General features: G+C 41.5%; 1 protein-coding gene across 1 annotated transcript; it reads right to left on the bottom strand.

The window, feature by feature from the left end:
- Positions 1 to 50: 50 nt before the first annotated feature.
- Positions 51 to 27,148, bottom strand: pnoca (prepronociceptin a). The gene is made up of 3 exons (XM_034184451.1): positions 26,801 to 27,148; positions 6,624 to 6,757; positions 51 to 884 (listed from the first exon to the last, which is right to left on the bottom strand). The coding sequence occupies exons 2-3, from the start codon at positions 6,741 to 6,743 to the stop codon at positions 288 to 290; spliced, it is 717 nt and encodes a 238-aa protein (XP_034040342.1). The 5' UTR covers positions 6,744 to 6,757; positions 26,801 to 27,148; the 3' UTR covers positions 51 to 287.
- Between the last annotated feature and the right edge of the window lie 696 nt (positions 27,149 to 27,844).

The following is a 27,844-nucleotide window of genomic DNA, read 5'->3' as shown; positions in this document are numbered from 1 at the left end:
CTGAAAGATTGCACATTTTATCTCCATAGTTCCAGAAAACAACAAAAAGCTGAAGGGGTCACAACGATGATTTATTTCTTTGGTGGATTTATGATAGTCGGGCAGCTGCTGAATAACACATGATATTTTTTTTTTAATTGGTAATTGGGATCCAAGTCCGAAACTGAGCCAGTTTTATATCCTCAAGATTAATGTGATCCAGAATCAGAAGAAAAAAAAATCTTCAGTCCCTGACAGAATTCTAACAGTAGGTGGTTTTTGGCGACATTACGTTTTGACAGGAAACGTTAAACTTCATTCTGCTGGCCGACATCTTCTGCCATGCTGCTGAACTCAGTTGCCCGAGTGCTCATTCCCAGGTACTGCTTCAAGAATTCACTGAAACGTTTTTGGTTGTTCCACTTTCGGGCTGATTTGCGAATTCCGATGAAGCCTCCATACCTCTTCTGGTATGATCTTCCAGGAGAAATTAGCTTCTTGTAGCCGTGCCGCCCTCTGTAGAACCCTCCAAACCTCTTGGATAGGCTGAGCTCTGTGTCACCCTGTCCTTCATCCTTCCCTTCTTCTTCGTTATATTCATCCTCAAGGGACAAGGAATTCTGTGAATTGTAGGCAGTGTTCATCTGGTTGACCTTGCTTCCCAGGTCCTTGTCCACCCCCAGTGCTCGAGTCACATGGTCAAATCTCTGCAAAGCAACAGGAAGCAACAAGCCTCCCTCTGCCTGCTCTTCCTCATCAGGAAACTGGGCCTCCACCTCCTCCTGGGATCTTTTCCATATGGCACCTCCTAAAGACACGGGGGAGCCCAGCGATGGAAGCGCCTGGCGACAGAGGTCCCAGGTGAAGGCTGGTGAGACGTTTCCTTCACACTCTATGAGACACACCTGACAGACAAAACATGTTAATTCTGAGTTGTGGGATTTTCATTTTCCAAGAAACCATCAAGTTCACCTGAACACAATAGATTAAGTCATTTAAGCAATCACAACAATGAAATATTGAAAATTCTATTTACACACACTGACCTTTCTGGTGGGTGCAGTTATTTTTATTTATTTATTTTGGGTGTATTTTTTATATTCCCTGATGGTTTGTGACTGGTTCGAGATGATGCACACATCCACTTTCTGTTGCATGTCTCTGTTATTTTGCTTTCCTTCAGAATAAAGTAGCTATAGAATAGAACAGAATAGAATACAATGTATGTTGATTTTTGCAAAGCCTTTGATTCAGTTGATTGGACTCCTCTATGGGCCATCCTGAGAATTTGTGGTATCCCCAGGAAGTTATTGGATGTCATAGCCAGCCTCTACACAGATAGTGTGAGTGCTGTGTGGAGTGGAAGAATGAGTGAAAAACGATGTTCCTCAGGGATGTGTTCTGGCTCCAACACTGTTCAATGCTTGCATGGACTGTGTGTTGGACTAGGTGTTGGGTTGGCTTGTAGAAACCAGTGACGTGGGTGCTTTTGCCGGCTTTTTCTTTAGCTTAGCAACACATAATAACTCAGCACCCTTAGAATGAAAGGCTTGTGCTGGCATATAAGGCTCAACCAGTTCAGTGAGGTAACTGGTGCAAAACCATTTAGGATCTTATGCCAGCAGCAAAATCTGCTCTTGAATGAACAGGGAGCCAGTGAAGGAGTCCAACATTGGAGTTCTAAGATCAAATTTCCAAGATCTACTCAAAACTCTAGCAGCCAAATCCTGAATCTTTTCTCCTACTGTTTGAGGGAAGACACACCTAGACAAAGAGATTGTTTAATAAAATCTTGGAAAGTGAGAGGATGCCTGAGGGGTGGAGAAGAAGTGTGCTGGTTATCATTTTTAAGAACAAGCGTGACGTGCAGAGCAAGGTTCAAAGCAAAGCCGCGCTGCAGAAACGGTTGATTACAGATGTACTGCAGAGTCTGTAATTAATGTAGAGAAATTATCATTTTCCTGACAAACACCCCCCAAAACAACGGTCACTCTGAAGGGCCGATAAGGTCATTAAGCAAAAAGGTTATTGAAGTTGGTGGATTGAATCATTTCTTAACAATACCCGAAAAGAACTGATTCCCGATACCCATCCCTAGTCCTGAGCTTCATCCTGCATTGCTGACAAACCTGGGAGCGGGCTAGAAGGGCCTTGCTATGCTCATCGATGCTGTACAAGGTCCATGGCGCCGGCCCATTCTGCTGGCCAGAAGGTGTGGCTCTCCACGTGTAACCTCCACCTGTGAGGATCACCCTGGAAACTGGTTCGTTGGCCCATTCCCTATTTCCAAAATTATTAATCTGGTCTCTGTTCACTTTCATCTCCCAAGGTCCATGAGGATCCACCGCACGTTCCATGTCAGTCAAGTCAAGCCCATTCAAACTAGTCCTTTGTGACCTCAGGCCATTCCCCCACTTCTTGCCCTGTTTGTGGATGGTGGGCCTGTCTTCACTGTGCAGTGTCTCCTGGAGCCTTGTCGGTGGGGCTGTGGTGTTCAGTACCTGTTGGACTGGAAGGGTATTGGCCCCGATGAGCAGTCCTGGATTCCATCCTGCTTTGTTTTGGATCCCACCTTGATCCAGGACTTCCACGTGGGTCACCCTGGTTCCCCTGGTCTGTCAGGGTCAGCCATTGAGGTGGGGGTACTGTCAGGGTTTGGGTTTTTGCATTGTGTTAATTTTGTTCTGCTTTGTTATTTTGTTAAATTGGTTTTGTTCCATTTTAGTTCTCTTGCTGGTCTTTTTGCTGCTTGGGTCTTTTGTAACCCAGTCTCTCTTATCTGTCTCTTGGTGCTTGGCATTTCACTCTGTCTGGCCACACCCTTGTTCTGGTGCTTTCTGCCACACTTGTTTCTAATATACAGCACATCACTTGGGTGTATATAAGGTTCACTGGTTGCACTACTCCCTTGCCAGATCGATGCGCCTTGTGCCTTCCTTCCAGCTCTGTTTCATGTGTTTCATAGTCCTGCCAGCCTCATCGTGTTTTTTGACCACCTGCCTGTTCTTCTTGAGCACGCCTTTTGCCTTATGTTTTTTGTACTGTTGCTCATTTTGGATTGCCTACCTGTGTACCGAATCCAGCAAACATTTTCAGTAATTGATCTTAATTGACAGAGCTGTGTGTTTGAGTCCTGCATTTGTGTCCAGCCATTTCTGACAAACAAACCTGATACCTTTCATTGCTATGCTGATGATACTCAGTTGTACATGGCCATAACTGCTGGTAATCTCATACACATTAGAGCAGGGGTGCTCAAGTTCAGTCCTCGAGAGCTACCTTCCTGACACTCTTAGTTGTCTCCCTGCTCCAACACACCTGAATCCAATGAAAGACTTGTTAGCAGGCTTTTAATGAGCCTTTCACTGGATTCAGGTGTGTTGGAACAGGGAGACAACTAAGAGTGTCAGGAAGGTAGCTCTCGAGGACCGAACTTGAGCACCCCTGCATTAGAGGATTGCCTTGCATCAGTAAAAAGCTGAATGTCCAGCTATTTCTTACTTTTAAACTCAGACAAGACTGAAATGATGGTCCTGGGTCCAGTGAGACATCAGCATCAGTTTGATCAACTAATGCTTAACCTCGCCTCACGTATCGTACATCACATTGACAAAGTGAGGAACCTTGATGTGATTTTTGATTCCGCGTTGTCCTTTGACCTACAGATTAGAAATATTATGAGGACTGCTTTCTACCACCTGCAAAATATAGAGAAGATTCATCCGAGTCTGTCTATGGTTGATGCAGAGATCCTGATTCATGCATTTGTTTCTCCCAGACTGGAATACTGCAATGCTCTATTTTCTGGTTCACCTCAGTCCAGCATTAGGGGTCTCCAATTGGTTCAAAATGCTGCTGCCAGACTCCTGACAGGACGCAGAAAGTTCAACCACATTACACCTATTTTGGTGTCTCTTCACTGGCTTCCCATCTCTATGAGGTCAGATTTTAAGGTTCTGCAATTAATATTAGTCTGCGGGCCACAGAGCTTTCTCTCAACCTGTTTTGTGGAATGATCTCACTATGGAGATAAAACAGTGGACTACATGGACTTCTCATCAAATACATATTCTTTTGTTGTTATGCCATGTTGCTTTGATTTCCTGTTTTCTGTTTCTTCACCTTTGTAAAGCTTTGTAAAAACCTTATAACTGTTATAATGGCACAGTGGTGGGCACAGTTCTGCTAATCCGCTAATTAGCGAAGCTAACTTTTTGTTAGTGGATTAGCTTTTCAGATAACTTCAAAAACCATTAGTGGACCAATTAGCATCCGTTAAATTTAGTTCTGCTAACGTAGTCCACTAACTTTTTTTTTGCTGGCATTGCTCGTAACGGTCAAAGACATTTGTAAACCCTAAAATCTTACATGTTGGTTCTTGTCTGCTACATGTTTTGCAGCAGTCAGGCAGCTGTGAGGAAATGAGCTCGACTCTACCCAGCAGAAGGGGCATGGCTGCCAGGCTGCTACAAAAAAGTAATTTACATTCAACATGCAGTGCTCTGGACGTGAGGCAGAAGCCATGAAAAGCAAAGCAGGTTTGACTGATGATTTTGATTTATAAACCGAATTAATCCAGGTAGTTTATCTACATTAATGTCAACTCTGTCATTTTTACAAAGTGAAAATATAACACGTCTTTTAATTTTAAACTAATGCACTAATTCTAAAGGTTTGAACATTAACACACACAGATGCCAAAAGGCATTATGGAAAATGAGACTCCACTCATCACTGATTGGTTGGTTTACTATATGTACCAAGACATAAGTTACTGTAACGTGTGTGTTGGATTTTACAAATAAATGTGTATTTGTAAAATATATCTTTTTTTCATTTGTAAAAAAAAAAGGCATTTGCAAAACTGAAAATTCTGTTTGTTAAATGTGATTCAGCGCAATGACCATGTGATATCTGGGTGGGTGCGAGTCACACTGCCATCCTGTAGATGGGTCAAAATGCATAGAACACTGCCATCTCTGATTAGATCAGTGTGACAGCCAGCCCAGTCTCATGCTATTTTTTTCTGTCATACAATGAGACACATATTCGTGATCCGATTTTTTGGTACTATTTCTAACTCTACTCCTTCTAACCCTAACCCCCAAATGGAAGCCCACCCCCCCCACCTCACCCTGCATTTCTTGATACTGTCACTAAATTAATTTGTGCTCCCTAGTCTATTAGTTTGTGATACCATTTCAGTTTCAATTTATTTTCATTTATATAGCACAAATCACAACAAGGTTGCCTCAAGATGCTTCACACAAGTAAGGTCTAACCTTACCAACCCCCAGAGCAACAGTGGTAAGGAAAAACTCCCTCTGAGGAAGAAACCTCAAGCAGACCAGACTCAAAGGGGTGACCCTCTGCTTAGGCCATGCTACAGACATAAATTACAGAACAAGTCACAAAACGAACATACAGGAAATGTTGCCGGTGCACAGGTCGTTCCGGAACAGATACCACACCCATCTCTGGATGGAGGTGCACCTCAAACAGAGAGAAAAGAAAAAAGCAGAATCAAGCATCAGAAAGGCAACAAATACAGTGTAATTTGTCAGCATTAAGCAACAAGAAAAACAGACCAAAATTTTTTAACTAGGTGATTGCCAGTCACAAGCCCTAAGCTTCTCTAAAAGAGTGAAGTGTTCCTGAGCCCACGTGGTAAGATCCTTTATACAATGATGTTGGTTTTTAATGCAGTGCCGCCTGAGGGATCGAAGGTCAAAGGCATTCAATGTTGGTTTTTGGCCTTGCCGCTTATGTGTACAACGTTCTCCAGATTCGCTGAATCTTCTGATTATATTATGGACTGTAGATGATGGAATCCCTAAATTCCTTGCAATTAAACATTGAGAAACATTGTTCTTAAACTGTTGGACTATTTTTTTCATGCAGTTGTTCACAAAGTGGTGATCCTTGCCCCATCTTTGCTTGTGAACGGCTGAGCTTTTTGGGGATGCTCCGTTTATAACACTCACATGTTTCCCATTAGGTTTTTTTTTTAAGCATTCATCAACTTTCCCAGTCTTGTCCCGTCCCATCTTTTTTGAAACGTGTTGCAGGCATCCATTTCAAAATGATCAAATATTTGCACAAAAACAAAAAAGGTCTATCAATTTGAACATTAAATATCTTGTCTTTGTGGTGTATTCAATTGAATATAGGTTGAAGAGGATTTGCAAATCATTGTATTCTGTTTTTATTTACATTTTACACAATGTCCCAACTTCAATGGAATTGGGGTTATAGTATATTAATTTACTTTTCATGATGCCATCACGAAATGGTGTGAGATTGGGTTGGGACAGCACAGGACACTTTGGAGACAAAGTCAGAGAGGTGAAACTGAGATGGTTTGGACATGTGCAGAGGAGGGACCCAGGGTATATCGCGAGAAGGATGCTGAAATTGGAGCCACCAGGTGGAAGGAGAAGAGGGAGGCCAAAGAGGCAGTTTATGGAAGTGGTGAGGGAGGACATGCAGGTGGTTGGTGTGACAGAGGAAGATGCAGAGGACAGGATGCTGGAGATGAATAATCTGCTGTGGTGGCCTTTGACAGAAGCAGCTGAAAGAAGAAGAATACATGACAGCACTGGAAGCTTTTTTTCATTTGTATGTTTGTGCGTGGTGGTCCGCACCACAGCATTGAAGCTCAGCTGTTTGGGGATGATGCTGCTGCAGGACAGACAGTCTGTCTGACAGGTACTCTGCATTCCATCGCACAGGCAGAGCAGCAGCAGAACCAACGCAGTCCTCATGGTGGCGCTTGCGGCTGGAAAACACACAACAAACAAAAATGAAATGCAGAAAGCAAACATTCACTATTTGGCTGTGTGTGTGTCACAGTTTTCATTATGATGCTGGACATATCGACATGTTATGCCAAAATGAAAACCAGTGGAGGAGTGTTCAACATCTATGACATCACCAAAGATCAGATTCAGATCTGTGTGTTTGAGGTCAGCACCAACGTGTAAATAAATGCCACTATGTTAAAGAGGCTGAGGTGAGCATGAGGAGATACACACAGTGGATTGTCCTCTTGTTGGCTCACATAGACTGGAACAGTTGTGAATAGAGGAAATTGATTCTGTTTCACCAGTGTTTGGATCACTCAAATTATGACCCACAGCTTCTACATTTCCATCACACTCTTTGGATGTCCTCAGCTCTTCTAGATGCCACTGGCAGTGCCTGTAACACTAAGAGTGTTTAGAAAAAATGATTAATTATTATTCTTAAAAGCTTATTTGTTATGTGTCGGACGCAGCTCGGAGAACCGACCAGCGTTTGAAGGACCCAGTATGAAATAAGCAGAGCACGGTACAAAGGCTAACTGAATTTAATACATAACAGTGATCATAATAATAATAAAAGGTGCGGTCTGGCGTGGTGCGCTCCCAGCAGCGCTAATGGTCCGGAGCCAGAAGCTGTTTCGGACCCAAGGACCCCGCCGACACCCCCCAGGTGGCCGCAACAACCGAGTCTGTGAAAGAAGGAACCATTATGTGAGTCCACACTCTACACACAGAACACTTAAAGGTGTACAAACAGCAAACACTTCCTGGCTTGATTACTGATCAGCTTCCAACCTGCAGGCATGGAACATCCCGTTCACAAATCACCACCGCAGTGGAAGCTGATACATGACTAACATACAGCTCAATACAATAAGGTGTGAGGGACACCACATTTACTGACTGTATAACTGTTAGTCACAAAATCCAACGTACCTCAGGAAGTGTGCTGACGAGCGTGAGACCTCACCCTCTCCTCTTTCACAGACCGTGCATCAAACCTGGACATTCTCAGCGTCCGCTGCTGATGAGATGGCTCCCAAGACGACGATCTCACCCGTCTGGTCACAAGGTCGAGTCTCTGGCAAATGCACACTGTGCACTTCAGTCTTAAATGCCAACATACTCCAATCCCTCCAGATGCACCTCAGCTGTGAGTCCTGACGAGTCGCAGGTGATCAGGGTGAAGTCCTAACAGCCTCAGCAACACAGCCACTCAGTCCCAAATGCATGCCACCTGGGAGGAAACACAAAAGGCAAACAAACCAGCAGCCAGGCCCCCCCAGCCATACAACATTATTTGCCTCTAAAAAGACTTCAACTAGAACATTGAGGATGGTCTTCTCAGCTGCCATAGCTGTAAAGTTTGCAGAACACAAAAACACCATTCAACATAAAAACAGCTTCAGCCCTGACCATCTGTGAGTAGTTTTAATATATAAAGTGATAAAATGTTACAAACATGAGTGTGATTCACATCCGCTGTTGACGATTCTGTCACAGGGCTGCATATTCGCTGTTTTGTATTTGTGAATCTCACGCTGTCTCGCAGCCTGTGACTCACATGAGAGGTCGATTTCAGCAGAGTTCCAGTGTCAGGAGCTCAGCACTCACAGTGTAAGTACACCTCGTGAAGTAGGGACAATAACACAATGTTGAGGCACGGCAAAAGTCCATCACAGGTGCTACACCTCCTCTAGATAACCCTCTCAACTTGGGGGAATGTGTCATCATCATAATCGCCCGTGAACTCAATTTAATTTCAATTTATTTCATTTATATAGCGCCAAACCACAACAAAGTTGCCTCAAGGAGCTTCACACAAGTAAGGTCTAACCTTACCAACCCCTAGAGCAAGAACACAGGTGACAGTGGTAAGGAAAAACTCCCTCTGATGATTTGAGAAAGAAACCTCAAGCAGACCAGACTCAAAGCGGTGACCCTCTGCTTGGGTCATACTACCAAACTCACTAGATCAATGCCATCCACATCCTTGCTTTACCATTGTTTACATGCGCTTTGAGATGCTGGTGCAGCAGTGCATTCTGGGAAGCAAAGGAAGGCCGCCAGGGAGATTAACATTAAAGTACCGAATAGACAGATAAACAAATTTATGACTGTGATCTGTCTCAATGAAATAAAAACAAAGAATTATAAATAAATAAAATATATATATATTTCAATGCACAGTCACAATAGAATGGAAGGTAAATTTAAAGCTTTAACATTTTTATAGATTTGCAGCATCACAGTAACTCTCCACTGTGTATTATATTGTGAAAAAGACAAAAAAGACAACAAACATTTGACCTTCTTTTCGAACAAACAGCTCAGTTTAGGGAGTCTGACGTCAGCAACACAACTGGAGTTTTCATCTCATTAAACAACCTTGTTAGCTCCTTTAATCAACAGAGGCTTAAATTTGGAAGCTTTCAGCTTGAAACAGGCTGACAGCGGCGGCTCAGGGCGCGTCGCGACGTCCCGCTCCGTGGGCAGTCCTTAAAGCGACAGCAACAGTCCATAATCTCTCATCAGCCGTTAAAATTTTCACAGAAAACCAGCTGAATTTCTTGAATGATGTCCACTTCGATGTGCCTCACAGTTTTTGAAAAAATTTTGATCAAGCAAAGCGTCAGTCTCTCAGGAAGTTCTCAGACAAAGAGATTCCGATGGGAGGGGTGGACCACTCCTCACTCAAAGACTGCCCACAGGTGAATGACGTAACCGACAGGCGTGAAAAAACTCTTGCATGCCCACAAGGGTTCAAGCTTGTCTGATGTAATTGCATGTGATTCAAATCCATACAGTTTTTGAAAAAAATAAAAAGGTCCGATACTTTTCTAACAGACCTTGTATGTAAAAATAATAATAATAAAATAATAATCACAAAAAATGCACAAAATCCCAGTAATCAAAAAACAAAAAAAGACACAAAAATGCACAAAACCCTGACAATCAGACAACAGGGATTTAAAAAAAGCAACAAACACATTCCAGAAGCATATTGTTAGTCTGCCTTTCTGTCCCTCAACCATTTTTGATGTATGTTTGGGATCGTTGTGTTGGAACACCCAGTTGTAGTCCAGCTTCAAACATCTAGTTGTTGAATTGAAGTGATGTTGAAGAATTTGGAAGTAATTCTTCTTCATTATTTCGTCCACTTTGAGGAATGCACCAGTACCACTGGCAGGAAAACAGCCCCAGAGCATTATACTATGAAGCCCTGGTCCCACCGAATAATGAACGATGATTAATGAGCGACGTAGAATTTTTTTTTTTTTCGGTACAAGTGGAGTTATTCAACAAACGTGGGAGAGTAGTGGCTCTTAGAGGCTTTTAGAGGCAGAATACTCGGCTAACGAGGCTATAGATAGATAGATAGATAGATAGATAGATAGATAGATAGATAGACAGACAGACAGACAGACAGACAGACAGACAGACAGACAGACAGACAGACAGACAGATAGATAGATAGATAGATAGATAGATAGATAGATAGATAGATAGATAGATAGATAGATAGATAGATAGATAGATAGATAGATAGATAGATAGATAGATAGATAGATAGATAGATAGATAGATAGATAGATGTCTTCCATTAAACAGTCTAAGGCACCCGTTTCATTAACTCTGCATGAATAATGACATTTAATAATTCAGAAGCTCTTAAAGTAACTAAATCCACTCCAGGGGGCTACTTGATGCTTCCACATGGTTTAAAGAGCCATTAATCTTTGTGCGCATAAACTGACCCATAATGAAATCTGGCATAGACAACCAACAATGACATAAATCTATCTTGGTACTGTTATTTTTTTTAAAACATTACGTGTAAATAAAGGTGGAATTCTGACTGACTTAACGCACTCATTGTTTGGTCAAATAGAAGATGTGCAGTCGGAGGAAACTGAGTTTGTATTTTATTCACCAAAGTCGATGTGAAGGTCTGCCTGTGTTACTCAACATTTTTGTTGTGTTTGTTTAAATTTGCCAGATTGCAAGTTAAAATTACAAGGAAAAAAGAAATCTATTTTTCAATGCATTTGCTGAACAAATGGAAAAACAACTGAACATCACAACCATCTTCCTTATATGTGCAAATTGAGAGTGTCATGTTTTGACCCTGACCCGGCCCTGTGTCGTGTTTTAGTCCCTGTCTACATCTACTTTCCGCTCTTTGTCCTGCTGTCTGGCCCTGATATTTGATTTTCTGCTTTTTCCACTTTAGCCATACTTTAGCCACATGGTGAGCTCCGTGTTGTGTGGGCCACCAGAAAAGGAGGTACTGCTGGCCCAACACCAGAGGGCGCCCTGCCTGAAGGCGGGCTTCAGGCACCAGAGGGCGCAGTCACCTCTCAGGAGCAACCAGGAGCACCGGTATTGACAGCTGTCACACATCCCATCATCATCACCTCAACCCATAAAAGCCGGGCAGTGACTCCACCTCCCTGCCGAGAAATCAGCTTACCCGACAGGTAAACTTTCTCAGCCGTTTTGTGCCGTTCGCACAATTCTTGCTACTGAGTTTTGCAGTCGTAACCTTTGTATACTCGCAGCTTGGAGCTGGGTTTGTGGAAGTTGGAGGGAGTTGGCGTTCCCACTCCTCAGTTTCCTAACTTGCTAAGTATACTGTTGGTACTGCACGTTCTCAGCGTTCCTGTTTTCTGGGAGTGGTGGATTTTTCCCTCAGGAAGGAACTGTTTGCTGGGTGTTCACACACCCACCGTAACCTGTTTGTTCTTCCTGCCAGCAGTACCGGATCTGACAGCTGGAGGCAGTGGCACCTGGGGACTCAGGACTTGGCGGCTCCGGTGTGTTGCAGGTCTTAAACGCAGCATTTGTATTCAGTTGTGAACCTTTTCACAACATTAAATTGTTACCTTTTGGCATCTCCATTGTCCGTTCATTTACGCCCCCTGTTGTGGGTCCGTGTCATTCACTTTCCCAACACTACGTTCTAGTTTTGTTATAGTGTTTTATATTCTTGTGGTCCTCCTTTTGGTTTGTCACTTTATTTCCTAGTTTGCCCCTTTTGTTCACATTAGTATTTGTTAGTCTGTGGGGTTTTTCTGTACACTCCGGCCACATGCTGAGTTCTCCTCTTGTTTTGATCCAGTCTTTAATTTTCTGGTGTTCTATTTCTGCTTTTTCATTTGTTTCTCTCACATTTGTATTTTTGGTATCATTACTTCCTTATTGTTTCACGTTTGTTCTGTCACTCACTTTCCTCTCTTGCTGTTTTCGTCTGTCACGCCCACCTGTCACTCCACTGTCTTACCCAGCCACGCCTTCTTCCCTGCACCTGCATCTCATCACGCCCTGATTAACCTCTGCTTTTAAACCCCTTGTCTTCTTCCGTTCACTGCTAGTTCATTGTGCATTCTGCCCCGTTCCAAGCCTCCTGTATCCTGCCTTAGTCTGTGTTTTTTGCCGTTCTCGACCTCTGCTTGCCCTTGACCACGTTTTTGCCTGAGCCAGTTATCTTGCTTCTCCGTGCCTGAACCCGGCCTGTTTTTGACTCCGTTTTGTTTTGCAACCTCCTATGTATCTGTTTGCCCGTGCTGGAACTCTGCTTGTTTACTGACCACGCCTCCGCCTTACGACCGTTTGTACCGCCGCCTATCTGATTGTCATCCTGTGCACCGACCAAGCCTGTTTCTGATTAAACCTTTACCTCCATCTGAGTTATGAGTCTGCATTGGTGTCCACCTGCCTGCTGCGCCACGTCACCACAGTTCCTGACAAAGAGGGTCACAATGTGAAAAAATCTTTTTTAATTTACTTTTACACTTCAATTGCATTGCTATAAACTCATTTAGGGCTGAAACAAGTAATTTTGAAGAAATAATCGGACTTTTTGAGACCCGCCCACGTGCTGTGTATTACTGTTGGCCCTCTGTTTGGATGGTTAACACCCGCTTCTCTCCATTTAAAGCAACATCCACAGACGTGGTGTTTATAGGAGAGCTGAAAAAGTTTTTCTTCAGTTCAGTGGGACGACTCGTTGGACTGCCAATAGTAGACCACTCATATGACCTGGGTCCCAGCCTTGGCTCGAGATGTGACCAGCGTCCTGTCCAGGAGGAGTCATAGACAGGCATAGATTGGACCCCTATCAACACGGTGTCTACAGTTTGTGCCGAGCGGTTTTTAAAACTCGCTGAACGATGTCTTCTTGATGAAAAAGTATGTTAAATGGCTGCTTTACATTACTGAATGAAGCCTTTGTTTTTGTGTGTGACCAAATCCTGAATAAATCAAAGTTGCTGAGCTGTTCAGATGTAAACTATGGTCTGATTTATTGTTATTCAGGACACACACGTCCAGTCCACAGAACTTAAGCTGCTACCAACATTCATTTGACTGAATTCCACAGTAAATTCCTCCTGGCCTGAAGCCTGACTCAAAGCCGGATTATTCGCACATGGTTGACTGAAGCAGTGTGCCTCAGCTCTTTATTTTTAATGCCATTTAAATATAATCAGTGTTGTTAAAATGACTTCAGCTGGAGCCTTTCTTAATTTATCTCTAGTTTGCATGCAGTGCACTGTAATCCGACAAAGTATAAGGGAAAAATGTTCTTCTGTATCTCTTGATTATTAGTCCTGGATGTCACCGGACCAAAGTGAGAAAACCAAAATGTCATTTACGTATATGCAGAAGACTGAAATCTAATGAACAAATTTGGACTTCAAACTTCAAATCTCATGTGTACCAAATATGCAAATAATAAATTCCTTGTTCAAATATATTAAGAATGTGACTTTTCCTTCTATATTCCCTGCATCTTTATATTTCCACACTTTAGTTTCGTGGATGTGGCAAAGCACGGCATCAACGCATGCTCCCAGACTTGACTTGATGTTAGTTTGACGGCATTTACATAATTCTGTTTTTCCATAATTATTGCACCATAAAATGCATAACAGAATAAAGGCCTGATATTTACATGTGAGCACTTTAATTTCCTAAAAAGACAGGACCTTCAAGAAAACAAATATTGGGTAATTAAGCAGGCTGACAGTGTCAGCTAATTATGAAACCAGATTACAGCCTGCAGAAGCTGTCAAAGACAACTGTGATTGACAGTTTGTCCAGGCCCGCGCACGATCCATCACTCTCTTTATTCTAATGACAACTTCTTGTTTTAACATTACTAACGAGAGTGGCAGAGTGGTTACACATTCAGGATGGTAAATCTGTCTCATCTTATTTGAAAATATCAAATCTAATGAGAAAAATCTATTCAATTTGTCTCATAAGTCTCATCTGTAAGGTACACTGATTATTAATTTACCATCAGTTTGTTATTACTTGTCCTTTCTTCCACTCTGTTTGTTTCTGATACTTGTAATAATGTCTTTTTTTATATCACTCATGATACAAATTACTGCTGCTACCACATCTTTATGTGGCAGCTACTGCAGTTACAGTAACTGCCACATAAACAACACATTCAGTTTAACTGCAGTTATTTCCAATTATTGTCATCACAAAAACAACATGACACGAATCATTTAAAACATTTTTAGGAATATTTTAAACAAGATCAACTGTGGTGACTGCAGCCAATCTGCTCTGTGTCAGCTTGATCCCGTCAGATCTCGGAAGCTAAGCAGTGCGGGACCTGGTTAGTACTTGGATGGGAGACCTCTTTGGAACACCAGGGGCTGTGTGTGTTTCCCCAGGTTACACTGGAGTTGCAGTAAAGGGCATCCAGCTTGTGCCAAATACCAATCCGGATCTGGCTGTATCTGCTGTGCTGACCCCAAACACAAAACGGGAGCAACAGAATGGGCAACAACAACATCAGCTGTGGTGACTGTCATCGGAATGATCGGATTGGGGGAGCATGCGGCGGTGTTGCACATCGCAGAACCAACATGGGTCTTGATGAACAACCACCCTGCCAGGTAAGTGGTCCATCGCCACCTCTCCAAAGTAACCATCTAAGGCGGGCATGTCCCTGATCTCCAGCCACTGGAGTCCTCAACACTGAAGCTCCCGTCACACATAGGAAGAATGTGCAGGAACCAGGCCGACACAGCAAATATGGTCATAATCCAGTCTGTGTCAGAATGCATCCAGACTGGCTCGTGCACACCTGCAGGATGCAGCCCAAACATATTTTAGACAATGAGCCAATGACACAGACTGCTGTCAGATGCCACCAACATTGGCGCTGTCACTCACTCACTCACCCACACAATCAAATCTTCGCTCGTCCTCACATTCCCAGCGCTAAACTGACCTCTCATCAGGAGGAGGATGTGCTGGCAGGAGTGTGTATGTGTCTCACATGAAGGAGTGCGTGCATGTACGTGCGTAGAACAGGTGATCCAAACAGCATGCGAGTGTGTGGCCAGATGAAATGTCCACTCAACTGCGCACATGTTCATAATTGGCTGAACGAGCCGCTGCGTGTATGTGTGTTCATAAAGGCTGTGCCGGCCACTTCGCGTGCACATGTGAGGCGCATGTGCACACACATGTGCTCACGAGCACAAGAGCTGTCCATCCAGAGAGCACATAAAAAGGCTGACAACTGTCAGTGTCCGGTGAAAAATCCCTTTAGCTGTTTGATCAGTATATACTTGCATTGCTTGATTTTATTTGTCTGGCTGGACTCTGTAACTGCTGCTGAACGGTGCTGGCAGTGCACCAACTTCCCACATGTGCGCAATGTTCTTCATACGCAGCCAGGAAACTTTCTCTTCTCTTTTTTAAACTCTTTTTTTGTGGCCATTTAATTTGACACACATATTAACACAACTGCAGTTGGATTATCGGTGCAGGACGGCGTATCACATGGGCTTTATTTATACCAGAGGTGGATTATGCATTTGTCAGCTGATCAATGTTGCCAGCACACAGCGCAGCCGAGTGAAAGGGACTTGACCAGCTGTCTGCGCTGCACTGTGGAGCACAAGGTACCGAAGGTGAGTTAAATGTGATTTATGTTGCTATGGGCTGAGGAAACATTTCCACATCATCAACCTGATACAGATTTAGGAGGTGACATATACGTTATTACATATCAACATTTCCTTTGCCCTCCCTGGCCGGGGTCCAGTGGAGGTGGACAAACGTGGCATAATATGCCGGCAGGCTTTGCTGTGACCGATCAATCTCAGAGCTCAATCAACCACGATCAGATCGCTTCACATGCTGTTTTGATGCCATCAGAATATGTAGACTGCAATCAGATGATGCACAAACTGCACATAGACCACTGCAGATGTGCATCGCATCTCGATGGTGCCAAGAGTGTTTTGAACATGTGCAACACCCTCGGGCCAGCTGAGCGAATGGGACCAAATGTAGATGTTCACAGGCTGCTGTCCGTTGGTCTTCAGACCGCACATCAATATTTCCTGATTGTGGCCAAATGTGTCATTCTGACGCCATTCGGCCTCAATCGCCATATATGTGATGGGGGTATGAGGCACCTGTGTGCCAGATCATGTCCAGAGAAAAATACCACATGAACAAAATGTGGTAGCTGATTTTCCCTCACAATGTTGATGATCCTCTTCATTTGAGTCTCACTAAGTAACCATTCATTGAACACAAAGTCATTCCAGTGGGATCTAAGGATCCTCCAAAAAGACCAGGGCTCATATCCACGAAGCAATTCAGTGTCCTCTCACAGAGCTCCTAACTTAGCCTGAAATATCCTGGCAAGGTCTCCCACCCAAGAGGTGTCTGAGAGCGGCTCTGAGCAAGTAAGGGACAGAAACTCCTGGCTTTGTGAGGTCCGGGGTTGACCCCATTGCTAGGTATGACACAGTGCTCTAAGAGCTGTGACTGGTTGTCATGGAAAGGGGAGGAGAAATAAAAAAAACAAATGCACTCTGCCCTCCTAGTCATGAATGGACTGTAAGCTGAACTGCATGAAGACGTGTAATCCCGAGGATAACTTTGTTAAAATTAAATGAATTGTTACACAGCTTGAAAATGTATGAATGAACGTCATTCACATGCCGAATAACTTTATATTAAAAGTGTGCGTGCATGTGTGCATGTGTGAGTTTATTTAATATGTTCATTGTGAGCAGTGGTGGGTACAGATAACCAAAAAATTAACTTTGATAACAGATAATCAGATAACTGAAAAGTTATCTTTGATAAAGATAAACCGATAAACCACCCAAAAATGTATCGGAAGTTACAGATAACCGATAAACTACAGTATTGTCTCTGGTACATTTGCAACTACTAACAAACTGAATTTGAGTTTTAACACCACGATCGCTTCTGGTAGTATCAAAAGTGACAACAGACCCAAACAATGAACCCGCACTTCTGTCTTTGAACATATTGCCCCCTGCTGGAAGCTCTTGTTTACTACATGGCTTCCAGCACAGGCGCAAGCTGAGAGCAGCCACAAAGCCAGCTTTCTACCCAATCACAACTCTGGTCAGCAGAGGTCTTGGAAAATAAAGCCCTGCTGAGTTATGGTTTGGTGTATAAATAAAATAAATACTGATAGAATAACTCCATTAATGTCAATTCTGTCATTTGTACAAAGTTAAATATAACATATATGTTTTAATGTTGAATAATGCATTAATTCTGAAGTTTTGTAAAAACACAGACAGATCGTAAAGGATTCTGGGTAAAATGTGCCTCTTCTGCTAAACACTGATTAGTTCAGTCATTCATTAGGTAAACCAACACATTAATGTGATGTGTGTCGTGTGTTCGTGTTTACAGATAAATGTGCTTTTGTAAAATATTCCATTTTTTATTTGTAAAAACAGGCATTTTTACGGAGCCCTGGAAGTGTCATTACAAAATGTTTTGCATGTGGAGAGAATGTGCGCTCATTTTATTATATTGTGCGCTCATTTTGTTATATTGTGCACACATTTTATGATGTGTGCATGTTTTATGATGTTGTGCACACGTTTTATTATATTGTAAAACGTGCACTCAATATTGTCTTGCCACATAAATGTTGGCTATTCACCCTATTGACGTTTCAAATCCCGTAAAACCTCGGAGAGGTCACCACGCTTCGAGATCTCAGTAACACTGAGAACTGCATTGAGACCCTCTGATCACGCTGCACTTGAACCGCTGCACACGGACAACACCATTAACATCGCAACATAAAACTATTTTTATATTGTTCTAAAACTCTCATGAATATATTTTCTGGGTTTTTAGCCGTTATTATTGCGTTTGTTTTATGTAAACATGGGAGAATCACAGGCTGTCTCTCCGTTATTTTCAATGGGAGCTGCTGTGAGCTACGCTCGCTTCCTGATCATGTCGTTCTGGGGGAAACATTTAACATCTTGATTATTGTTCTTTACAACACTGTTTGTCCTCTTTGTTTGAGACTAATATAATATGTCTGAAATTTGGTTTGTGTTTATTAAATTCCACGCAGATTAAATGTAACAGACACAGATTATTTGTTATAATTGTTTTAGCAAGTTTTCAGGGTATCATGCAGCAGTCTCTTATTAACATGACGAAAAGCATAAAAAATTACATTTTTGTTGTATAATATTAATTTACAACTGTCATCATGTTGATTCTCTATATGTTGTTTGACTGCAGCGACTCTCTGGCATGCAAGGGATTATGGGATACGTCAATAGGGTGAATGAACACTACTGGCCAGTAGATGGCAGTAGAGACCTTCGAAAACTTGCCAAAACAAAATTCCAGATAATCTGTGTCTGCTACATTTAAGATGTGTGGAATTTAATAAATGCAGACACAATAACAACATCTATAAACCCAGAGAATATATTCACAAGAGTTTTAGGCACTAGAGTTTAATGCTGTTGTCCGTAGAGCCTGATCAGTGTTTCAAATGCATTTCTCATGTCGGGAACGTACTGAGATTACCCTATCCTACCCATAATGCACTGCTGGACACAGCATATATCCACACTAAAACCTTAAAAATTAGTGCATTAGTTTAAAACTAAAACATATATCTGATATTTTCACTTTATAAAACTTCAGACATGACATTAATTTAAATAACTTGTCTGAAATTAGTTTGGTTAAAAGTTGAGCCATAAGATAAAAATGTATGCCTCTGGATGACTTGGGTGATATTGCCCGCGTTTCAGTATGGGGTTAAGAGAAATTATTATTTTTTTTTTTTTGTGGGACCAGTTCGCCTTTGTCTGTGGAGGATAGAGCGGTTTCTTCTTAAAGCAGCTCTTCTCTGTTTAGCAGAGGGTAGAATTGCACATCAGCCACGAAACATTTAGCAGGTAGGTGCTCAACTGATTTTAAGTTTTATAAATATTTGAAGATGTTCAGCTTTATTTACTACGTTATCAGTCTAAAAAGTATCAGACAAAAATTTATCGCAAGATAATTAGTCCGATAATGGATTTTTAAAGTTATCTAAAAAGATCATCCGATAATGAAAACATTATCTTCAATAATTATCGGTTATCGGATTATCAGAACTGTGCCCACCACTGATTGTGAGTACATATAATAATTGTAAATACGTTAAAATACATGCATGACACAACAAAGTGAAAACACTTATTTCCACTGTGGGCTATTTAAAATCAAATGACAAAATAGATGTAAAAAGAAAATAAATGAATAATAAAATGAAAGAAAATAATATTAATAATACCAATATTAACAGTAATAATCATAATAATAATCATAATAAAAACAATGATAATATTAACAGTGTGTATATGATAACAAGAACCTAAACAATTTATTAATTCATGAAGACAGTAAATTAACATAAAATAATTAAGTTGATCAAGCCGGTAGCGTGTTACTGACTCACTGTCATCCTACATACGGAGAATGTCTCTGCTTTCTCTTTGTCTTTTCTGACATTTTCTCTGCTTAAGATGCTCTTAGGCTTCTTAAAAGTTCCCCTCTCTGCTCTTACCAGTTTAGCACCATAGGAGCTCTCTTAAAACCTAAAGAGCTTTGTGGACAACTTTCATCTTACCAAGGGAAAATTCTAAGAAATGACTAAGAATTTGAAGAATTGTAAGATTTTTCTTAGAATAACGTCACTAGGAGCTATTTTTAACTTTGGGTTGCTTCGTGGATATGGACCCTGGAACCAGAGATATCCAACTGTTCCCTTAGGCCACTGGTTAGAGTCCAAATCTGACAACCATACAGTAAGACACGAAGCACCAGGACCCCAAAGACTTTTGTTCTCCTGAAAAAATATCAGCGTCACCAAACACCTGTGACCTTTGTCCTCATGACTCCATAAGATCTTCCCAGGTGTCTCCTGATGTCAAAGCATGACAACCCCAAAGCACAAACATCACTGACAATTAGCTGAATTACTTGTGATCCAGGCCAATCACAAACCCAGACACTCTGATTCGTCACTCAGCTTCTCAGAGTATCCATTTTGCTTTGTCCATGAAGTCAAGCTCAGTAAACCTTTCCTCACCAATAAAAGTATTCAAACTGCTGGTTTCCACAACCTGACCCAACGCCCAGTCCAGCCCACTGTCCATGCAAGCACTCAACAGTGTAGGAGCCAGAACACTTCCCTGATAAATGCAACAATTAGTATCAGCACTTGTATCTGTGTATAGGCCAGCTACAATGTCCAGAAACTTCTTGGAAATCCCACAAATTCTCAGAATATCCCAGAGAGCAGCCCAGTGACCACAATCAAACTCTTTAAAAAAAAAATAAAAATGAATATATGCTGCAAGGCATCACTGGCAAAGTCTAATTTGCATTCAGTAAGTACTTGCAGTTCTTGGATGGTGATATTCATCAATTTTTTGGGTGTTAAGCCAGACTGTTTCAAACACTAATCAGGAAATAGCTGGAACTGACTCATGTTAAGAATAATCCTTGCAAGCATGTTTCCTGGCACAGAGATCACTGTAATAGCCCTGCGCTTATTACAGTACATACGACTTCTGAAAGGGGGTTCTCCCATACCAGTAGTGTCTCAGACTGACAAAGCCACCTGTTTGGGTCACAAAACATTTCCCAGCTAAACAAGATGTTGAGCTGCCTCGACTAAACTTCAGGAAGCTTCTGATCTTCAACTAGATGACTGAGAACCTAAACACAGAACTGCTTAAATTAGCCACCGTGACATCTATCAGGATGGAGCCATCATCCACCATAATGAGGTGTAAGTTTGGATGAACGAAGTGCTTTGCTTGCTGCACACTTATATCTGCAAATATATGATTTAGTAATTCAAGCTTTCAGCCAGAGACGTTCAACCATAAACAGTCAACAAGTGAGTGCCACAATCTGTAAGCAACTGCCATCATATAAAATCAGTTTCAGCAAAACATTTGCCTCAATGTTCCTTGAAGGAGTGGATCCAAAAAAGCCTCCTATCAATAGGTGGGTGCGGGTTCACCTGCATCTGTCTGGCTGACGGATAGGATCTTCCTCCGCCTGCAGGAGCAGAGTGTAAAAACACAGCCGTCAGATTGGAGAAATTTGTCTTCACGCTGCCGTTGTGAACTGGTGAATGACTTCACGCTGTTTGACTCCTTTGTAGCAGATGAAATAAAAATGTATTATATGGGTTTTTTATTTCTATCATGTCAGGAGGGTAAAAGTCATTTGAAGAATAAAAATACAAGCTACAAGGACATTATTCTTACAACAACAATCTACTAAAACAAACTGTTTTCAGTCTTTCTTGCTTTATAGTGTATGTAAAATAAACAAATAATCATAAACAGCTGCCAGAAGAAGATCACAATTATTATTATATCTTATTTTTCCCATAATTATAGTACAACAAAAGCACTGTACAAACACAATTTAGAACATCTGAAACTGGCTAAACAAACAACAAATCAAAAGTTCACCAACAAAACAAGACATTTAATGTGTATTTTACATGAAATAAAATAATTATTAGAATTATTATAATCATTATGAGTCTTCCTTGTCCTGAGCAAGAAAGAATGTTTTGTTGCTGACAAATATATATATATATATATATATATATATACATATATATATACGAGGGCTGTCCATAAAGTATAGGTCCTTTTTATTTTTTTCAAAAACTATATGGATTTCATTCATATTTTTTTACGTCAGACACGCATGAACCCTCGTGCGCATGCGTGAGTTTTTCCACGCCTGTCGGTGACGTCATTCGCCTGTGATCACTCCTTGTGGGAGGAGTCGTCCAGCCCCTCGTCGGAATTCCTTTGTCTGAGAAGTTGCTGAGAGACTGGCACTTTGTTTGATCAAAATTTTTTCTAAACCTGTGAGACACATCGAAGTGGACATGGTTCGAAAAATTAAGCTGGTTTTCAGTGAAAATTTTAACGGCTGATGAGAGATTTTGAGGTGACACTGTCGCTTTAAGGACTTCCCACAGTGCGAGACATCGCTCAGCGCTCTCAGGCGGCGTCATCAGCCTGTTTCAAGCTGAAAACCTCCACATTTCAGGCTCTATTGATCCAGGACGTCGTGAGAGAACAGAGAAGTTTCAGAAGAAGTCGGTTTCAGCATTTTATCCGGATATTCCACTGTTAAAGGAGATTTTTTTAATGAAAGACGTGCGGACGGGTCCGCGCATCGGGACGCAGCCGACGCGGTGCGGCGGCACAGGAAAAACACCTCTGTGTTGATAACCATTTGGCTTTCAGTGGAGTGAGTATATGAGAAATTGTTTAACAGCTGGACATGTTCCAACTTGTCTTTAAGGCTTCCAACAGAGGTGTTTTTCCTGTGGCGGAGTGTCGCGGCGGCTACGAGCCGACGCACGGACCCATCCGCACGTCTTTCATTAAAAAAATCTCCTTTAACAGTGGAATATCCGGATAAAATGCTGAAACCGACTTCTTCTGAAACTTCTGTTCTCTCACGACGTCCTGGATCAATAGAGCCTGAAATGTGGAGGTTTTCAGCTTGAAACAGGCTGATGACGCCGCCTGAGAGCGCTACACGATGTCTCGCACTGTGGGAAGTCCTTAAAGCGACAGAATCACCTCAAAATCTCTCCCACAAGGAGTGATCACAGGCGAATGACGTCACCGACAGGCGTGGAAAAACTCACGCATGCGCACGAGGGTTCAAGCATGTCTGACGTAAAAACATATGAATGAAATCCATATAGTTTTTGAAAAAAATAAAAAGGACCTATACTTTAAGGACAGACCTCGTATATATATATATATATATATATATATATATATATATATATATATATATATATATATATATATATATATATATATATATGATCTGTTGCCACCCTCACCATTTTGTTTTTTCTTTAAAAAGCAGTGAGAACATAAAAATGCAGAGCATTCAACAGGTTAAATATAATATGAGTAGCCGATTACAAGCCTCGGAGCAGGTTTGATTCAGAGGCTGAAATGACAACTTCATCTTCACTAACAAAGCTATCACCTCCCACTTATCCCGGATTCCAGAAAACTGTTAGGGTGCGACTAAAGATGCCTCAAGAATAGACAGCTGCTACTACTACAATACTACTATGCTACTGCTACTGTTACTTGCAGAAATGAAGAGGTAAAAAGTTCAAAGGAAAAAGAAGAGAATAGAAAAGTATGACACCAATCTTCATCATCACCGATGATGAAGCGACACAAAAGTGTCTCTCCCATTAACTACGAGTACAACTACAACTATTAAAGTGCTCAACAGCCTAAGTCACTTCCCGTATTTCAAAGTATGTGTGCCAAGTTTGGCTTAATTCTACAGCCCAAAAGTATCTCTCCCCTTAACTACTACTACTATTACTACTACTACTGAAGTGTTCAATTGCCTTTGTCAGTTCCCATATGTCAAAGTATACATGCGCCATGTTTGGCTCAATTCTGAGGTGCCGTTTGGAAAGGAGAGGGACACACACACACACACACACACACACACACACACACACACACACACACACACACACACACACACACACACACACACACACACACACACACACACACAGTTGTCTCTTAGTATATAGAAGCTCTTCATATTTCAGTCAAGAGCCACCAACAGAATTTTCTGATGATTTTTACAAAGTATATACGAGGGCTGTCAATAAAGTATAGGTCCTTTTTATTTTTTTTCAAAAACTATATGGATTTCATTCAGTGCAGGGGTGGTGGCCAAGTGGTTAATGTGCTTGGTTTCAGTTCGGAAGGTTCTGGGTTCAAATCCCACCCCTGCCACATTTCTCCATATAATGTGGAGTTGCGTCAGGAAGGGCATGTGGAGGTTTTCAGCTTGAAACAGGCTGACGACGGCGCCTGGAAGCGCTGCACAACGTCTCGCACCGTGGGAAGTCCTTAAAGCGACAGTATCACCTCAAAATCTCTCATCAGCCGTTAAAATTTTCACCGAAAACCAGCTTAATTTTTTGAACCGTGTCCATTTCGATGTGTCTCACAGGTTTAGAAAAAATTTTGATCAAACAAAGCACCAGTCTCTCAGCAACTTCTCAGACAAAGGAATTCCGACGAGGGGCTGGAAGACTCCTCCCACAAGGAGTGCTCACAGGTGAATGACGTCACCGACAGGCGTGGAAAAACTCACACATGCGCACGAGGGTTCAAGCATGTCTGACGTAAAAACATATGAATGAAATCCATATAGTTTTTGAAAATAAAAAGGACCTATACTTTATTGACAGACCTCGTATTTGTTACTTATTGAGAAGATAATGGCTCTAGAGTTCTCTAAACTGCAACCACAGGATGACAATGAAACCTACATCATCAGTGTCAGTGAAGCCTTCAGCCAATCAGGGAAAATCAGCTGCAGGGTCTGACTGCAGGGGGATGATTCCTGCCGGGTTTTAAGGTCATGTGACAGGGAGAGAGTCAGACGGAAGATCTGACTGACATGCAGTCGGTTTGGTCTACAATGCATTAAGTTCAGGCAGTGGCTTGCGATGCAGCATGGTGCCGTAAGAAGTAAAATGCACCCAATATACCCTCTGTGAAGACTAGTCTGATGTTACCTTGGGGAGGGAAACGGGGTTGTGAGCAATCATTAAGTGGAAATAGAGGGGTTTTATCCCTTTATAGAAGGAAATGCTTCCTGTGGTGCCTCATAATTTCAGACATCGTCAAACCAGATTTTTTTTTTTTTTCCCACTGACATGAATTATTAAATGCAATTCAATGAATGTTATTTACATTTCTTCTTGGTGGTAATTACTGAAGCAGATTACACTTAGTGAAGCAGATAATGGAAAAATCATGCATTTGGTGGTACAAGAAGCAAATTTGGCATGGTGATTCTCATGATATCACTTGACAATTGAAAGATGGCAGCCAGTTTCCAAGATGGCCACCAAAATGACCTATCGAAAATCAATTTTTGCATAGAAATGCTCCTATTTGATCAATTAAAACGATATTGATGTCAAATTCCATTTAGTTCTATTAGATTTTATTTGCTGCTTATGGTATTTATTAGCTTCAGTGAAGCCTTCAGCCAATCAGGGAAAATCAGCTGCACGGTCTGACTGCAGGGGGATGATTCCTGCCTAATTACAGTGAAATTTATTAGATTTAGTATTAATGGGTTCCACCCAGCATGTTTTGAAAGTGTTCTGTTGATCACTTGTTTTCATGTTTAATTTTTTGAAAGTGTTCTGTTGAAACTACTGCATGTAGGCCTATTAAAAGGTGTTAATTGAAGAATATATTGTGTTGTAATTTTTTATATCTGCAGTCAACATCAACAGTGGCAAAGGGCAATTTATGCTACTAGGAGTGTCATATTGTTGTGGGAACATGAAAAATTAAATCCAGCATGTCTGAAAACCTACAATTTGACACAAGATCACGCAAATTAAAGCTGCGTTTACACATAGGCAGGATGAGTTATGAATGTCATATTTGTATCATTCTTGGCACATTCCTGAGATTCTTAACGTGACTTAACGCATAAGAATAGGTTTCTTAACTGTGCATGTTTTAGCATGATATTCGTGATTTTTGTGGAGCATGTTTTTGGCTATCAAAAAATCTCATTCCAAAATGGATGAAATTAAGTTTTTTCCTCAAAATTCTACATACAATACTCCATAATGGAAAAAAGTGGGTTTTTGTGTTTGTTTGTTTGTTTTAGATTTTTGCAATTAAAAAACAACTAAGGAATCACATGTACAGAAGTATTCACAGCCTTTACTATGAAGCTCAAAATTGAGCTCAGGTGCATCCTGTTTCCATTGATCATCCTTGAGATGTTTCTACAGTTTAATTGGAGTCCACCTGAGGTAAATTCAGTTGATTGGACATGAAACCAAACATGAAGGCAAAGGAATTGTCTGTGGACCTCCGAGACAGGATTGTCTCAAGTCACAAATCTGGGGAAGGGTACAGAAACATTTTCTGCTGCTTTTAAGGTCTCACTGAACACAGTGGCCTCCATCATCCATAAATAGAAGAAGTGTGGATCGATCAGGACTCTTCCTAGAGCTGGCCACCCGTCTAAACTGGGCAATCGGGGGAGAAGGGCCAGGTTTGTGTCTATGAGTGCAGTGCTCTAGTTTTGAGCTAAAACTAATCACTTACTGAAGTCATTGATGAAGCAGCACAAAGAGAAATGTGGTCATTTGTCCCCAAACACATATTTGTTGTGTACAGAAACTGAATTTAAGGGAGTAACCATGGAACTTTAATTTTAAAGCTACAAAATAAAAATATTCAATGTTTCGCAGATTTATCTGATGTTTTTTTTATGTTTGACAAAAACATACAGATGGCTGTGATTGAGCCCTCTAACCTGGATTCATAGCATCAAATAAAGCAACAGAAATCTGGAGTTCTCATGATGCAAACACGGGGAGAACATGCAAACTCCACACAGAAAGCAGTGGGTCAAGAGAGAACCTGGAACCTTCAACAGATGCTGTGCTGCCTGGATCTCATCTGATTTTTGTCATGAAAACAAAATTATAGTTTCAGGATATATTTTTCCCTGTAGAAAGAAAAGGAAATGCAAACAAATGGAGTATCCAGGGTCAAAGGTCAAATTGTTTCATCTGTCTAGTCTCAGGATCTTACCTGTGTTGGCTGAGATTTTGGCTCCTCGGGTGGATGTGGAGGTGGTTGGTGTCCGTTTCCTTGCTTCAGTCTCTGTGTGGTTTTCTGGCTACGTGGAGTCTGAATGCAGCTGCTCTTATAGAAACTCACCCCTTCCCTGCACCTCCTCCTTTCAAAACTCCTGTCATCACCAGGAGAACGCAAAGCAGGGAGGCGAAATAAGAGAAGAATAAAATGGATAGATGGAGGGAGGGAAGAGGAGGCGGGGGAGGAGTGAGCAGTGGGAGAAAACTGAGAATGTGTGAAGGAAAGAAAAGGTGGAGGCAGGAGAGGAAGACAAGAGAAAAGGATGGAGAGAGTGCAAAGGAGGAGAGAAGGAAAGGATATGGGAGAGAAATAAAGCAGCTCAGGCACAAAAGGAGGGATGTCTGTGGAAGAGTGAGCAATAAAGAGACGTATAAAGATGAGCAAGACAGAAGAAAGGATAGGGTTTGAAAGAAAACTATCCATCTATCTATCTATTGGTAGGTCTGGTTGTAGAAGCAAGAGAGGAGTTTTTGAGAGGTTCCACTGATCCCCTCAGTTCTCTCACTAACATTTCATGGTTCACAGTTAACTGATCAGAGACTCAAAATTAGTTTTCACCTCTATGGAAGAGTACCATGCATCCAGAAAGTATTCACAGCACGTTACTTTTTCATATTTTGTTATGTTGCAGCCTTATTCCAGAATGGATGAAATTCATTTTTTTTTCCTCAAAATTCTACACACAATACCCCATAATGATAATGTGAAAAAAACTTTTTTTTGCAAATTTATAAAAAAAACAAAACAATCACATATACGCAAGTATTCACAGCCTTTGCCATGAAGCTCAAAATTGAGCTCAGATACATCCTGTTTCCACTGATCTTCTTTGAGATGTTTCTACAGCTAGAACTACCAGAGTGGTGCCAAATGGCACTTATTCCTTTAAATCCCAAGGTGGTGCCAAATGGCGGCTGTGAACAGCCCAGCTTGTCACCAGTGTTATGTAAATGAGGCCGTTACACTCTACTCAGCGGG

This window comes from Thalassophryne amazonica, chromosome 2 (genome assembly GCF_902500255.1).
Source record: "Thalassophryne amazonica chromosome 2, fThaAma1.1, whole genome shotgun sequence".
Taxonomy (NCBI): Eukaryota; Metazoa; Chordata; class Actinopteri; order Batrachoidiformes; family Batrachoididae; genus Thalassophryne; species Thalassophryne amazonica.
This window is presented reverse-complemented; position numbering and strand designations above follow the sequence as displayed.